Source organism: Coturnix japonica, chromosome 24 (assembly GCF_001577835.2).
Source record: "Coturnix japonica isolate 7356 chromosome 24, Coturnix japonica 2.1, whole genome shotgun sequence".
Classification (NCBI taxonomy): Eukaryota; Metazoa; Chordata; class Aves; order Galliformes; family Phasianidae; genus Coturnix; species Coturnix japonica.
In genome coordinates, this window is record NC_029539.1 from 4019741 (window position 1) to 4035026 (window position 15286).

General features: G+C 44.0%; 1 protein-coding gene across 11 annotated transcripts in view; it reads right to left on the reverse strand.

Moving 5' to 3' along the window:
- The window catches only part of CADM1 (cell adhesion molecule 1), a 146455-nt gene that overhangs the window by 11000 nt on the left and 120169 nt on the right, over positions 1-15286 (reverse strand). For 5 of the 11 annotated variants that reach the window (XM_015884138.2, XM_015884134.2, XM_015884142.2 and 2 more), the window contains 2 exons: positions 6354-6386; positions 749-802 (listed from right to left, as the gene is read on the reverse strand). The exons of 2 other annotated variants lie outside the window; for them this stretch is intronic. In XM_015884138.2, the coding sequence (XP_015739624.1) occupies positions 749-802; positions 6354-6386 (87 nt within the window). The remainder of the gene's footprint in view (positions 1-748; positions 803-6353; positions 6387-15286) is intronic. 4 more of the 11 variants (XM_015884135.2, XM_015884140.2, XM_015884141.2 and 1 more) reach the window with 1 other exon arrangement.

A 15286-nucleotide genomic window follows, 5' to 3' on the forward strand; every position in this document is an offset into this window, starting at 1 on the left:
CCGGTGCTTTCCATGCTCTGCTGTTTCCCAAAGGAGAGGCTGCCAAACCACGGAGATCAGAGGTTTGGACTGTGCTATGGTGCTCGTTTTGTATATACCAATTGCCCCAGGTCACCCATTGAAAATGCTTTTGCTTATTCATTCAGAATTTGCAAGGATCAACTATAAAGATGCATCCGTGCAGCTTTCAGTTGCCCGTGGATTAAAAAGAAAAGGTTTCAATAGTTGCCTTCGTCTTTGCTGATAAAAGGAGGAACTCCTTTTGATTCCCAATCTGATGCTCCCCTTCCAAGCAATGAGCGGGCAGCCCCCATTTAGCACCGGTTGCACTTTGCAAAGCCAGTTTCACACATTACAGCAGAGCTGAGTGTTTTCCAAACATCAAATTCCAACTCAACCGGCCTCCAAATTAGCACTCAAAAAGCTCCTGCGTGTTACCGAGGGCAGCGCGCCTGGCAGCCAGCCCAAAAGGTGACCCCATGTTCCTCCCAACCTCCTTTTCACTCCTTGCACAAAATGTGCCCAAAAAAAAAACAAAAAAAACAAAAAAACCAACAAAAAAAAGCCCACATAATAGGGAGGGAAAACCCACCAGACAACAACGTCCTTCTGATCTGTGGGACTTCGTGTGCCATTAATTGCTACACCACAGCGACTATACAATGCAAAATGGCCAAGATGCAGAAATCAACGTGGAACCGGTATCTAGAGCAGAAGAGCAGTGCTTTACCTAGATGCTAGCCCTTACCTGAGAGATCCCCATAGTCCAGCTCCTCTGCGGAATTTGGCAACTGAGTAAAGCCTTACAAGTAAAAACAAACTCATTTTTCTTTGTATTCCTCCAAGTGACAATAAACAAGACACTTAAGAACCGAGGGTGAATTTCTTGGGGGGAGGGGAGGGAAACAAATGAGTCAATCACTTGCCATCTTCTGCTGGTCTGAGCAGAGTAAATAACTTGTATATCGGGATTCCAATCATTTACTTTATTACTGACAGACTGGCAGAAACATTCCTCAGTCTACACTGTTAACACATGGAACATGGAGGTGAACCAAAGTCATTCATAACAGCATGCAGAAACCCCCAGACTCAGCCTCTGACTCATCAAATAGGGGCAATTTCCCAATTAATTCTGGTTTGATTTGGGTTACGTAAGCGTATGGAAGTCAATTTTTCTTCCAATTTTCCACCGAAGTTCAGTGGGTTTGGGCAACGTTTACAAGCATGGCAATTTATACATTCAAAAGTATTGTGGAGCACATTTCAAAACTGAAAGGCATCTGTAGATGCAGACTGCTGGCTGTAACTTCTGTTAAAAAAAAGAAATGGACAAAAATATTTTAGTCTCCCAATTTTAATGTATTTCTGGGGGGAAAAACGTGCCTATCCTCAAAGCTGATCATGACACACTTTTGTGACCGTGAACTAACAGCACTGGAACAATTCCAGCGTGAGCTTGAAGGCTGAGAAAACCCTGATGTGTTTGGGGGAGACTGAGGGTAGCAGAAGGTGGTTGAGCTCTCAACAGCCACTGGGTGCCTTGACATGTGCTCCGTGCTCACCCATGTTCTGCAAAATGGGTCCAGTGAACGCTACTGGGTGCTGCGTTGAGTTCTGGTTTTATTTGTGGTGTGGGGTAAACCTTGTTCAAGAGCAAGGCAAACGCCTTGTGGAGCTGCAATCCTCCATCCCCATCTCTTTCTTACACGTGGGGGAGGAGAGCCACAGTGGCTCAAGACGGATTTTTGCAGGGCAAAGGCTTCCTTGTAAATAACAAAGGTGTTAATACAGTACACTCAACGTGCGCGCTTGCGCCCTGTTGGAAAGCTAAAAGCAACACGCACAGCTCATTAAAAAGACATCTTTCTTTAGCAATGTGGTTTAAAAGTATGTGATCTCAAAGCTACAGCCTGAATGATCGTCTAAAGAGGGAAGCCGCTCAGATTAATGGCAAGGAATTTGGTTTTGCAATGCTGCTGAATTCCAGGGAGCCACCTGTTCTCACTGTAATCTATAAAAATAATTAGAGCGGAGCACGGAAGCACTGGACATGCAAACCTGTGCTCTGAGCAAGAGCCATTCAGCTCTCCTCTCTTCAGAACTGCTCCTGTGTATTCTTCCCTCTCACTTACAGGGAACTACGCTTCCTCTGTAATGAAAAAAACAACGTTCCATTTCCAATGAAGCAAAGGGAGATGAAACCATCTGGCAGTTCGGTTTCTACCTGCACCTGAAACCGCCATCGAATGGCATTAAAACACCCCATCAGGGATTTCAGACCTGCAGTAAATCACATCTTGTTTTTTCCTCCTTAAAAATTTCACATCCGCGATTAAAGTCCTTTTAATTCCTCTTCTGATCAGGACACGCTCAGCGTCTGCTGCGGCTTCTTTTAGACAGAACTTCCTGATGAAGAATGCATCTGAAACAGGTGCAACCTGAGAGCTGGGTTGCACCTCCTGCAGCCTGGTGCAGGCGTCAGGCCAATTAAATGGACATTTCTTGGCAGGTTTATTGATAACACAGTGCTTTGTCCTTCTTCACGGGGTACCTCTGATTTTTAAGCAAAAATCTAAGTTCTCCTTTGTATCAAACAGTAAATAACCAATTCCAGATTCTATTTCATGTAGAGAATTCTACGAGACTGAAGAGGAATCTTAACATGCGCGTGGATCTTTGTGATGTTTTATTCAATTGCCCCAAGGATTAGGTCTCTATTTAGAAACCTATTTACTCTCAGTTGCACTTTTAAGTAGGGCATTTTTAAAAAGGAAGGGAAAAAAAAAAAAAAAAAGGTAGTTGGGCAGCCAGAGCTGCTCGATAACGCTCACACAGAAAGCACTGGGGCTTTATTTTTTCCTTGTATGCTGTTTAATTTGGCAAGATGTGCAAACCGGGGAGAGCTCTGGCACAGCTCAGCTTTTGGCTGCAGCTTCAGACAAGCCAAACTCATTTCAGAGACTGAGCGCAACTGGAAAAAGCAACAGGAGCTTAACACAGGAGTGTTAAATATTCCTATTCAAAACCTTGCTATGACCAAAAATTCATACGGGCCTTCAGGAAAGTATTTTCATCTCAGAAAGTAATTTATCTGCTCTATTTTGGACAATGCATTTTCTTGCCACTCCTCATTTGCATTGGGGGATCTCCTCACAATGCTAACCTACACTCCAGACTTTGTGCTCTCAGACTTTTCTTTCCACCCTATCTCCTCATTAATTAGTTCTTGCCTGTGCTCTAAGTGCAGCACTCACAGGTGCCCCAATACCTGCCATGCACACAGGGAGCACAGCTCACTGCAACAGGCATTGGCTGCATTCATCAAAAAATCACAGAGAGGTTCATTAAAGCTCTTTGCCTATAATAGGATGGGGTCAAAACCCGAGGGGAAAAAACATAACGTGTTGCTTTTGCTGTAGCAAAAGAACATGGTGTATGAGGTCATGGCTGTTTGTAAGCGCTCTACTGGTACAGGAGGCAAAAAGCGAGCTGGGGAATCTCACACAAAAGAGGGCAGCAACCTCAGAGGGCTGAGCTCCACAGCCTGCAAAGGAGGAGGAATCACGTCTGGGAAGCAGCAAATTTACATTAGGACCTTAGGATGGGAGCGGGACAGGAGTGAAGAAGGGGAACGAGAGAAAAAAACCCAACTGATTTTCCCAATTCAGGGCTGGAAAACTTCCAGAGCTACTGCCGCACCACGGCCTGCCCTTGATCTGCCTACATGTAGGCTGGGAGCTGTGATTTCATGGTGCACCGGTGCGTCAGCCCACTGGCACCCTGACATGTGAAGTGCAAAAGAGAAGGGAAGGAGGGTTTACGCTCAGTAACCCCGTGTAGTGCAGTGCAGCAGAAGCACAAGCCTTCCTGCCGGCCATGACCATGCTGTTATTGGAGTTCTGGCAATGAACAGTGCAGAGAAAGGAGAAAGTGCATCAGAAAATTTACAGTTAAGCTCTCATTTTCAAACAAAAAAAAGAGTTAACAATGTTCGTGCTTTTAAGTCACTCATGCATTGCTGCTGTTAACTCCATTCCATCAGAGAACAGGAATGGCAGGGGTCTGGCTACCGCTTTCACATGCATACACATACAGGACTCCTTTTCCCCCCAGTCCTCTAGGATACACTCCAAAAAATGAAACGACTCAAAATTCCTTTCCCAGATTGAAGTATTGTGCTGGTTCCCACACTAGCCTTACGTTTCATTTTCTTTGCTATCAATCTTTCTGGGTTTGGTTGTTGGACTTTTTGTTGTTGTTATTTTTTTAATTTTTTTTTCTTCCCCCAATTCATTTGAAATCGTTTTTGGAGAAAATCCATTTGGCTTTAGTTCATGCCCATGCATTTCTAGTCATTCACATACATGCTCACTCCGATTGGACATTGGTAAGAACAAATGGCCAACGTACATAAACACCTGGTATACCCATACACACTCCAGCAACACAAGCTTGGAAAGAAATCCCAGAGTCTTCACAGGAAAAGAACCCAAGAGGGCAAAGGTAGCGCAGTTTAGTACAAAACAGGTTTGATTTTTAAGGCAGAAAAGTTTGCCAGAGCCAACTTGCTTGTCATTTCAGTTGTCAGCCTTATACAGAAGCAGTCCTTCCTCACAGAGGTTATAACACTCAGAGCCGTTCCTCAAATAAAAAGCATTATTTGTACGGCTGTGACAAGTGAGAGATGAAAGCTGCCAGGAGTTGTGCTTAAGAACCAGGTGGGTCACTGTGGTGGGGAGCACCATGCTCCAGCAGCCCCCGCTCTGTGCTGGGTCTGTGCTCCCTGCATAGCAATGACCAAAAACAGATGGCAAAACCCACTGCACAGCCCCAAGGGCAGAGTCAATGGGGTGACATTTATCGAGTGCTTAAATAAATCAGCCACCATTAATTTCTATTGTCTTGGAAAAGTGTCTCACCTACCCAAAAAATGCTAAATGGTTGATCTGCGTTGTCCTGTAATTTTATTCATATTTTTATCATCAATTACCCAGAGCTATTTTTTTTTAAGCTGTTACTTAATTAAACCATATTCATTGTCTTTTTCAATGCTTTCAAAAGCCTTCAAGGCTTTTCCCCACGGGTAGTGATGGGGTGATTAACATTTTGCCTTCATCTGACTTTCATGGGCCCCTTTAGGGTAGCGCGTGATGAGATATCACTTGGGACTCCTATTACCTTGCTATGACTTCCACAGCTGTAGCTACAAACTCATGATGTTGAACCCCAACATTAAAAACAACTGGGAGAGCAGCAATGTGCAAAAGTATTCCTAAATGCTTCTGTTTTTTAAATAAGGTGGAAAAAAGCATCCATGTAGGTAAGCTACTTGGAGCAAAACCTGCTTTTCCCTCAATCTGAAATGAGGCATCACTACAATCACTACTTAAACTCAGCTACGCTCAGTCCACCATCCACACAATAGTGCCCAAGATGTGCCCCATTGGGAGGAGGCAAGAAGATAAGGTTGTTCAGCACCACAGACTTTTGGCTTCCACCATTTCACGTCAGTAACAGAAACAGTCCATTTACCAACGCTAAGAAAACAGCAAACACAAATATGGTTTAGTCAATTAAAATTGTTTTGGTTCTTCAGCTGAAAAGCGAGTTTGTGCCAAAAAACTGTATGCTCAACTTTCAGTCTGAAGTGACTGTTTAGGCTTACTTTGAAAATGTAGGAAGCTAAAGGAAGCTGTCAAGCTGTTAGCTAGACTTCCTTGAGCAGATGAGAAGGGTTAGTTTGCTAGACTGCTATGCTGATAAGAAAGTGTTGCTATTTGTTTGTAAAATCTCCTTCTGCAGTGTAATAACAAAAACTTCCCTCCTGATCTCCGAGGTGAGGGGCTCAGCTGCCGAGCACCCACAGAACACCAAGCACGGCACCCAGCTTGGGTGCACCTCCTGGAGGCCATTTCTTATGGACTTGAAACAGAAGAAACAGGCTGAAAATGCCAAGCATGGCTTAAAAACATCATTTGAGTTCCTGTTTTCTCAATCCAGGTTTCACTTTAGAGTCCGAAACGATAACCTTGGTAATAAAGAGTACTGAAAAAAGGTCACTTGCTTCCTTTGTGCTCCTCTTACACGCGTGTCATTTCTACCGCGTTTGGGAATCAGCTCTGGCCTGGAACCAGGACAACTGGTTATGAAACTCACAACTGAAATGACAAGACTAGACAGACTTTCAAGCCTTAAAAACGATGTGATATTTATGAGATCAGTTCACTTGAAACGTGGTTTTTCCCTTGAAGACTGCATTTTCCTCTTTTTTTATTTTCCTTCCCCTTCCCAGGCTTGTCTTGCCACTCAGCAATGCTGAGAAATAAGATAAACAGGAATGTGATACCAACCGTGAACTGCCGGTTCTGTCGTCGCCGTTGTGTCTACACACGGGAACAGAGGATTGGAGGAAGGGAAGAAACAGGAGGAACAGCATGCAAAAAAAGGGAAAATGGAAAAAATGGAACAGATAATATATGAGCAAGCTTTCAAAGAACATTGCGTGACAAGCAATAATAAAATGAAAGGCAAAAAGCATTTGAAGTGAGTTGCACTGTTTAGAAGACATGCCTCGAGTTCAAAAGCTATGAGCCTGAGGAAAACAGTAAATTTGTCTTACATATATATTTCTTTTTTTTCCAGGACCTTGCCAGAACAATTACTGGTGGTTGCAAAGTCAGGGGAACATGAGATGGGGAGAACACCAACACCAACTCTTCTGTTGTTAAGTATCAAAACAGAAGCTCAGGAGCAGCACAAAGAGTTAACACTCGGAATACAGATAATACGCATTCAAATGTTGCCTGCAGCAAAACCCCTCCTCCAGCCTCCAAGTCGGGGCACCCATCACCTCGTGGAAGCAAGGAATGTTTCAGTTTCTCCTCCTCCTCCTCCACCCAATGCAGGGCACTCCCAAGCATCCTAAAATCCCTGAGTCGAGGCCGTATTTACAGCTGGAAAACAAAAAGAATCTCACAGCACACTGCACGTGCATTGGCTACACTGATCAGATGCACCATCTTTTCAGTGCAAAGCATGTTGAGCCAGGATAGGGAAATACAGGTAGATAGTTCCTATTCCCATACTTTGAAACACATCCTGATTTATCTGGAGTTTACTTTTACTGGGTCACAACCTGCAACGATCGTTTTTATCTGTGGTTAACAGATTGTTATGCTATAATATATTTAAGCTTTTTGGTGGTTGTCAGTCTGAAGCTCACGTTACTAAACTGACACTGCAACTCATGGGAAATGGCTTGGAGCTGCCTTGCCAACTGGGTTTCATCCCTTCAAAGGTGTTTGAAATGTGCAATTTTAGAGACTGACCCAAATTCACAGGTTTTTCTAGAGAACTCCACCCTGACAGTGCCCTTTGTTATTTCAGATACCACCGGGTCTAAATCACATTTCAGTCATTATCTGGAGTCCTGGCTTATTTAGTTATTGGTAAACTCAACGTTCATCTAGTCTTACACTTTCTCCTCTTCCTTGATGGAATGCACACAGATGCACCCATTGGCTGCATGCTTTAAAGGGATAATTCTTCAGCACACTTATCAAATACCTACCAATGCTCCCAAGCCAAAAGTAAAACCCAGATGTGGTCACCCACAGCAAAGATGGGGCTTCACAGGACTCCACTTCGTTTGATGCAGGCAACGTTTAAATGAATAAAATCACGTAGAGAAGCACTCTACCCACGTGTATTTCCGTGAACTTGCCTGGAACTTCAGTTTTGTACCAACAATGGACAATTCACATCGGCATTTCCCCTAATTAACATGCTGTCTGGAGAACCCTGGGAAGGGCAGCCTTCCTGCACATTCAGAAGCAGCAGTGGAAAAATGAGGACTCATTTCTTTTTTAATTTAGCTGAGGACAGCCCTAGTCTGGTTTCCTGAAGCACCAATGAGGACAAGAATTATACAAGGTATACACAATGCTCACAGATACAAGGTCTACGTGCTTTAATTATCAAAGCAAAACAAATAAACCCTGCACAATTTAACAAACTACACCAAGATTTGCATAACAGATTATCAAGCTGTCATTAGCCTGTTTCCACTGCCAACATAGGCTGTTCTCATCTTGGCAATCAAATCTAACACACACTTAAATATGCTAGCACTTGTTCTCCTGCTGGGAACTCTGGTGGAGGCTGCAAGGGAAGCCTTCCAAAGCACAGATGAGAACAAGAGTGGGATTCTTCCTTGCTTTCAAGTCGCAATCCCCAAATAATGCCTCATTTTAACCAAGCAAATGGTGAAGGGGAAAATGGTGGTGAAGGTGAAGGGGGAAGTTGCGTTTAGAAAGGATTGTAAAACTGAGTATTAATTCCTTAGATAGCATCTTGGCATCTATAAATAGTCTCAATTTACTGTCTTCCTGAAACAAAAAGGTTACGTCAGTTTTTACACTTAATAGAAAATCTGCTGAAAGCAAACTTGTGTTCACGTGCTGGAAGAGATATTAGTCAAGAAAGAGTGCAAACTGGACAGTGCATCTCGCTTCCCCATCTGGGGACAGAGACCAACAGGTTACAAAAAATAAAGTTCTCAAGCAGTTGTAAGTGCGAACAAATATCCAAGTCAAACAAGATGTTGGCTGCAGCTGGAATGACAAAGTTATGATTAGCAAATGGTTTGGATGATTGCAATAGGGAACACAGACCAGATAAAAGTTTAGCATGGAGTTGTCTGAAGTCCATTTCAATCCCAGAGTCTTCCTTGAGAAGGACTGCGCACACACAGTGCTCCAAAGAGGAATAATCTCACGTTAAAACAAAGCAAAGGAGTACCCCCCAACACACACACACTACTACAGGGGTTACATTGCAAAGGAGAGAAAAACTGTCATTGTTGCTTTGGTAGGAAATTAATGAATACACGCCAATCTGTGCACACGCCAAGCTCCACCGCTGCTCTGCCTTATGTGAGAAGGAACATTCCAGATCCCGCAGTGCTGCTGCTAAGGCAGCCCTGAATTTTAAGACAGATAGGCTAGACTTGAGACCAGCTTTTTCATATTCACAATGGTTACGTGCCATTTACTGTTCCTTCATTTTCAAGAACAGCCATCTTTATATGCCAGACCAGACATACAGACCTCTGCAGATCAGACTTCTACCCCAGACCACGGATGAAAAACCATCTCCCCTCACATGGAGTGACAAGAACATACGTGGTGCATTTCTGACTTGGCTGAGGCTTAGCAAAGCCAGCCCTGAGTGACAAGAGTGAACTGCATGCACAGGGCTGCACAAAGGTGATGCTTATCATTTCAAATGAGCTGGTGCTGCATGGGGGGTTGCTTTACGAGATGTGGGAAAGCAAAGCAGAGAGGATGAAGAAAAGCAGAGAGACAGAGGCTCCATCCACTTAGGCACTTTTCACATTAAGGTAAAGATGACACAGACAATGCTTCTTTTCCTGATTTCTACCAGGAAGACCCAACAACATTTGCTGTATGAAGAGTAAAAACAACAGAACCGTCCTTTGAAATCCGCCTGTACAGAAACTCATTAACGGTCTGATTCTTAATTAGACAGGGAACCCAAGAAAGGAACTGCGGGCCTCCGCAAAGCTCTGTGTTTCTCTTCATAGCGACCCTCTTTTTCATGTCGGCACTAAGAACAGATTTCACCACGGCCAGACCCTGAGTGAATGAAGACAGTAACATATATTGTGCTGTGATACGGATGGCGTCATCTGCCAAATAAGAACACTCAAGCACGGCCCAACTTTTAGGCACTCACCGCTTTGTTAAGGGCTATACAGCCGCGCGCACACATATAAGAGATGCACACACTCATAAAATTACTTCATGAAGGCATCTGGGCAACATTTAGTTGAGTTACGAGCTCCGCTGTTATGCCTTCTCATTTTTTCAAATGGATTCTCTCCAACTTACAACTGTTCACTGAGTGTGACAGACTGGGCCCTTTCAACCAGCCCAGTAATTAGTCCACAGCCTCCAACACAACGAGGGAAATTAAAACCCTGGTAGCAAAATTGAATTCACAAAACTTGAAGGCTTATTTGCTTTCTTCCCAGCAAACTGTACTGCTACAGCCTCACACCAGAGCTTAAAAGCACGCTGCTATTGCAAAGAGCATCACAGCCCCTACCTGAAGCAGAGGCAGAAAGCACCTTTCATAAAGAACCCTTATTAAAAAACTTCAAGAGGCATTAATAATTGCAGGGACCCACTCAATGCAATGCTTTTTAAATTGGTTCCTTAACCAAATGCAGTCTGAACACCCACTTGCAGAGTGCTCATCCTTACTGATTTTCTATGCTATTCAACACTGAGTGACCAGGATGAGCACGGATTCTTCCACATTCCTCTTTTCACAGCAGCATCACAAGATTCCTGCCTCATTTCCAAGCTTTAAGGCGAGTAAAAACAAACAAACCTATGCAAAGCTTCTGAATTTCCAATCATCTCCAACCCCTGCTAGATGCTAAGAGCCACACTGTAATTCACTTACACTGTGGGACAGTAAGTGGCAAGCCCCAAATCCCCCTTACAGTGTGCAAACCCAAAGCAATCCTTCCTGTCTTCAATGCTCCTCTGAAGGATGGATGAAAACCTACTTTGTGTTACGATCCTATACGAAGAGCCTCTGTAAAGCAATTCCAGCTTGTGCTGAAAGCATTTGTGCATGGGCATGTTGCAATGCACCCAAAAGACAGTTTGATTTGCAGACCAGATGTTTCACAAAAATAATCACAATCTGCATGGAAGCTGTGTGTGACAAGAACAAAAATACTCCTAAATTAGTGCTGCAGCTCAGTCTACTCCTTTACACATCTTTCCATCAAGCTCTGCAATGGTTTGGTTCTTATTTCAATCCCTGAATGCAGTGTAAGGGAAAACCACACCTCAGGGGAAGGCCAGCAAGTGGGGACTGCAAGTGCCTGTGTGCAGATTGCTGCTGCAGCCACACAAAGGTTTTCAAACCAAAGCTCAGTGAGAACACCTCCACCAGGAACTAACACAAGCAACCATACCTGATGAGGTACCAAGCCTGAGAAGTCCGTGGGTACTTTGGTAATCCCCACGTTGCCTCTTCACCTTCTACCAACCCACTGCAAGGTAATTCAAGCAAAGAATGACTTCTTGCATTCTTCCCACCCACCCATCCAGAGGTGGCATCTCCACAGCCATTGCCCAGCAGGAGCAAAGCAACCTCTGCCCCCATTCACAACCATGGGGCAATGCACGGCCCCTCAGTGAAAGCTCATCCAGCCCCTTACTGTATATTCTAAGGGACTTTGTTTTAACACAGGGTTTTAAACTGCACTATGGGCACGTAATAATTGTGAAACCTGCCAGCTTGGCACTGTTGCAAGGTGGACAAGCCGGGGTTTTGCAGCATTAGCAGCACCCAGTGCAAGGCTTGAAACAGTGGTGACGGTACGTGTGTTGCACCCCCAGGTCTCCACTGAAACAGCTGCCAGGACACCTGCAAGATCTATGTGTAGACAATGTGATAAATGCAAAATTCTACGTACAGATAATTCTGTAGATCCTGGGCTACGAAAGTGTATGTGCTAAGCAAGTCCAGAAGGCAGCAAAACAAGGCTGGAAATAGCAAGCTGAAGCACTCCATTCGACGTTCTGCTCAAAGATGAGGGCTTGGCTATTATTAAGAACCTTTATCTCCCAGGAAACAACAGCTGTCCAATACCAGCATTTCAAGTAACGACTGTAGGGGTAATTCAAATTATGCGGTTTGCTCTGCTGTATCATATTGTACATCTTAATGAACAAAGCCACAAGGACAATTTGAACTGATAAAAAAAAAGGGCCTGCCAGCGATAACAGCTGAAACACCAAAGGATGGTCAGAATATCAATGCAGTTGGAGGATATACTAAAAAGATCAAACTGTCACACAGGAAATCTTTTCAAGCACCTACACTGAAGCAAAGCAACAGTGGCAGAGGAAAAGCTTTAAAGGTCGTGATGTTTTGGAAACTACACCACTGTTGTGCTTTCCCTTCTCCTAGAAAAAAAGAAGTTAGTTTTGCAGAGTTTAGCTGTGATCTTCCCCAACTCTTCCATGCTGTAAAACCACTTTATCAGCTCAGAATGCCTTTGTAGGTCAAGTCTATAGCAGTACTGAGATGGGATTTTGATTTCTCCAGCAGGAACAGCTGCTAAAGGGACCCTGTCCTCTACACAGGGACCTCAGGGGGCTGGGGAGGGATTCTGAGCACAGCAGGGAGCTCACTGCACCCCAGGGCTGGGGAATAACAACCACATTAAACCACAACCTACACACTGCATTACCTGTCCTCTCCTATTCGCTGTATCTGCTGCTCTGGTTCCTATTTGCTGAGCAGCATCTATCATCACTCAAAGATAAACTCTTTGAGGCAGAATTGCATTTCCCTGTCATGTCTGAACATAGCTCGACTAGAAATACTATATGTAAGCAAGTACAAAAGATGCCTGTCATTGGAAGCTGCTCAAAATGAGTAACTTACCATGCATGCGGAGTAGCAAATGCAGCCCCTTTGAGATTGCTCTGTTAGATAGCTTCAGCAGGGAAAAATGAACCCAGAACAGGTTATCTCCAATAACTCAAAAAGAATAACTCCACAAAGACATTCTACGGGCAGCTCACCCAAAAACACGAGCTTTGGATGCAGAATGGCCTCTGTTCTTCCACCCCCTGCCTCCCTCGTTTCTGATTTGATTAGACCAAAAAAGCTCTTTGTACTCTGTGGTTCCAGGGGACAAAGACTAGGGCAGAAATAGACCAGAAAGAAGGGGAAAATGGTGAAGGAGAACAGAAAATCCTCCTCACCCCAAGGAAATGCTTCCAGCTTGGCTGGAAGGCTGCTTGCACCTATTGCCTGCAGGTGGAAACCAGACACACTCCCCTCTGCTAACAGCCATTATGCCACAGCAGACGTTTTGGTGATGATGGGAATTAAGTTTCCAGTTGTCTCTCGAGGTTTTAAGAAGTGTTTCAACACTGCTACACTATGTAATTCTACAGACTATGTTAATTTGACCTGATTTCTTTTTTCTCACCTGCAAAATCACTGTTGAAATACAGAAGTACATCCCCATGGTTTCCTACTGCCTGGTTATGGACTAATGAAGGGGTAGGAGTCTAACCAGGATCACCTGCTTTCCTGGGGTGCAGACACAGACATGCCACTTGGTTAACACACATACAGAAAACATACATATGCACGTTCATGCACAAAGAAGCGAGGCCAAACCTCAGCTCTTCTTTGTGAGAAAAAAAGCAACCAATGTGGGCAGAAGACGTGAAGATCCATGTCAGGAAGGTTCCATGTCAGAAAGAAAACAAATCTCTCTTATCAGTTTCTTCAAGAAACTTGTAGATGTGGTACTAAAGGACACCATTAGTGGGAAATATTGGTGGGAGGTGGATGGTTGGACTGGATGATCTTGGGGGTCCTTTCCAACTTTGCTGATTCTGTGATTCTTGTTAAGAACTGCTGGTACCAGTGGACTCTTTTACATTTTCATTACATTTCCAGCATCTTCAGCATAGAATCACAGAATCCTTTGAGTTGGAAGGGACCTCTGAAGGTCATCTACTCCAGCACTCCAGCAATAGACAGGGACATGAACAGCAGCTTAAAACCAGTATATTGCATCAAAGAGGCAATGGAAACCCATCTGGGTTTTGTAAATGGGAGGACAGCAAACCGGTACATCCTCCAGCATTGAAAATACAGACACAGGGCAGTTGTACTCCTGACACCACAGCACTTCCACAGTTCTGCTTGTAAAGGAAACAAAGCACTGCCCGCCAACGAACCCTAACACACACTGCATCGCTGCTCCGCTGAGTCACACTTCCTTACAGCACAACAATCTCATAAGGGCAGTGACTGAGCAGGGTTTGGGTTAATTGTTCTGATGGAAAGTTACCCAGGAGGAACAGCTGGGAAATGTCATATCCAAAGGCCTTCTCTTCTTTAAAGACCATCGTTAACATGGAGCCAATTCCTTTTGGGAACCAGAACCCACACTGCTAAGCTCGACAGGGTTAGAGATGCTTCAGCCTCCAGGGAGGCACATATCCAAGTCTTCTGATGGCTGAGAGATGTGAGATGGTGACAACTCACCCCACAGCACAGGGGAGCATCGTGCTGGTAGCTCCTCAAGGGCTGAGGAAATCCTGTGATCCTCACATGTCTGAAAGAAGGACCACGAGCTCAGTTTATGCTAGGAGGACTAAGGTTTGAATGCTGGATGAGAAACATTAAATGGGGAAGCAGGCTAGAGAAGAAAGAGCGAGAATTATTCAAAGAGAAAACAGAGTTTGCTCACATTACAAAGCAGTCAGCAGTGACTGTAACAGAAGACCAAGCAACAACGCTGCTGTTTATCATTGACAACCACTGCTACAGAGTTTGAAACTGCAGGTGAGGTTGGCACGCACTGTTACAGTCCTCGGGTGATCCCTGAAATGACAGGCTGATTGTAATTCAGTTCCAGGGAAAAGGACAATGGTTAATGTTAGTAGGCACTGACGTGTAAACATAATGGGGTCAATCAAGCATCAGGACAGATTCTTCCTTTTAGCCTTCTACAATGTACAAATTACTGCAAAACAAAAGAAAACTGAACGCGGGTTGGTTTGCATTGAGACACACACTGGACCAAGTTTTCTCTGCAAAGGGCTCTTAGGGAGACTTTGAAATAATAAAGCTTGAAGCCTATTCTGAAACGAAAATTGGTTAAAAGATATTAAAAAACAGACAACTGAAACAAAGTGACTCAAGCGTCCTCAAGCATCCGAACCTGGGTGCTGGGATTATTAATAACCACCTGGAAAGAGGAAGACAGAATATGGCGAAGTCCAGACAACACAATGACATATGAAAGATAGCGCACAGAAAGCGCGTATTAAGGCACATTGGAAAACTTCCTTGTCCGTGCTATAGTGGAGCCTGATTTGGTTGTAAAAAGCTCAGGAAGGGAAAAAAAAAAAGCCACAAGATGCCCTGAACAGGACCTTAAGAGTCAAAGTCATCAAAGCAGATCAATGCGAAGGTATTTACAAAGGGGAGGGTTTACAGCAACAATAATCGTTATGTCATTTGCTACCCAAATTCTCACCTTCTGTTTGTCACTTCTACCTCAAGAAACAAATAAATAAAAAAGCAAAAGCAAAAGCAGCAGTTGAGATAGAAAACATTGGGGAAAACAAAAATGGCGATGCAAATGAATACAGCAAAATAAGAAAGGGCTTTGGTTATGGGTGGAGAGAGACAGGCTTAGTGA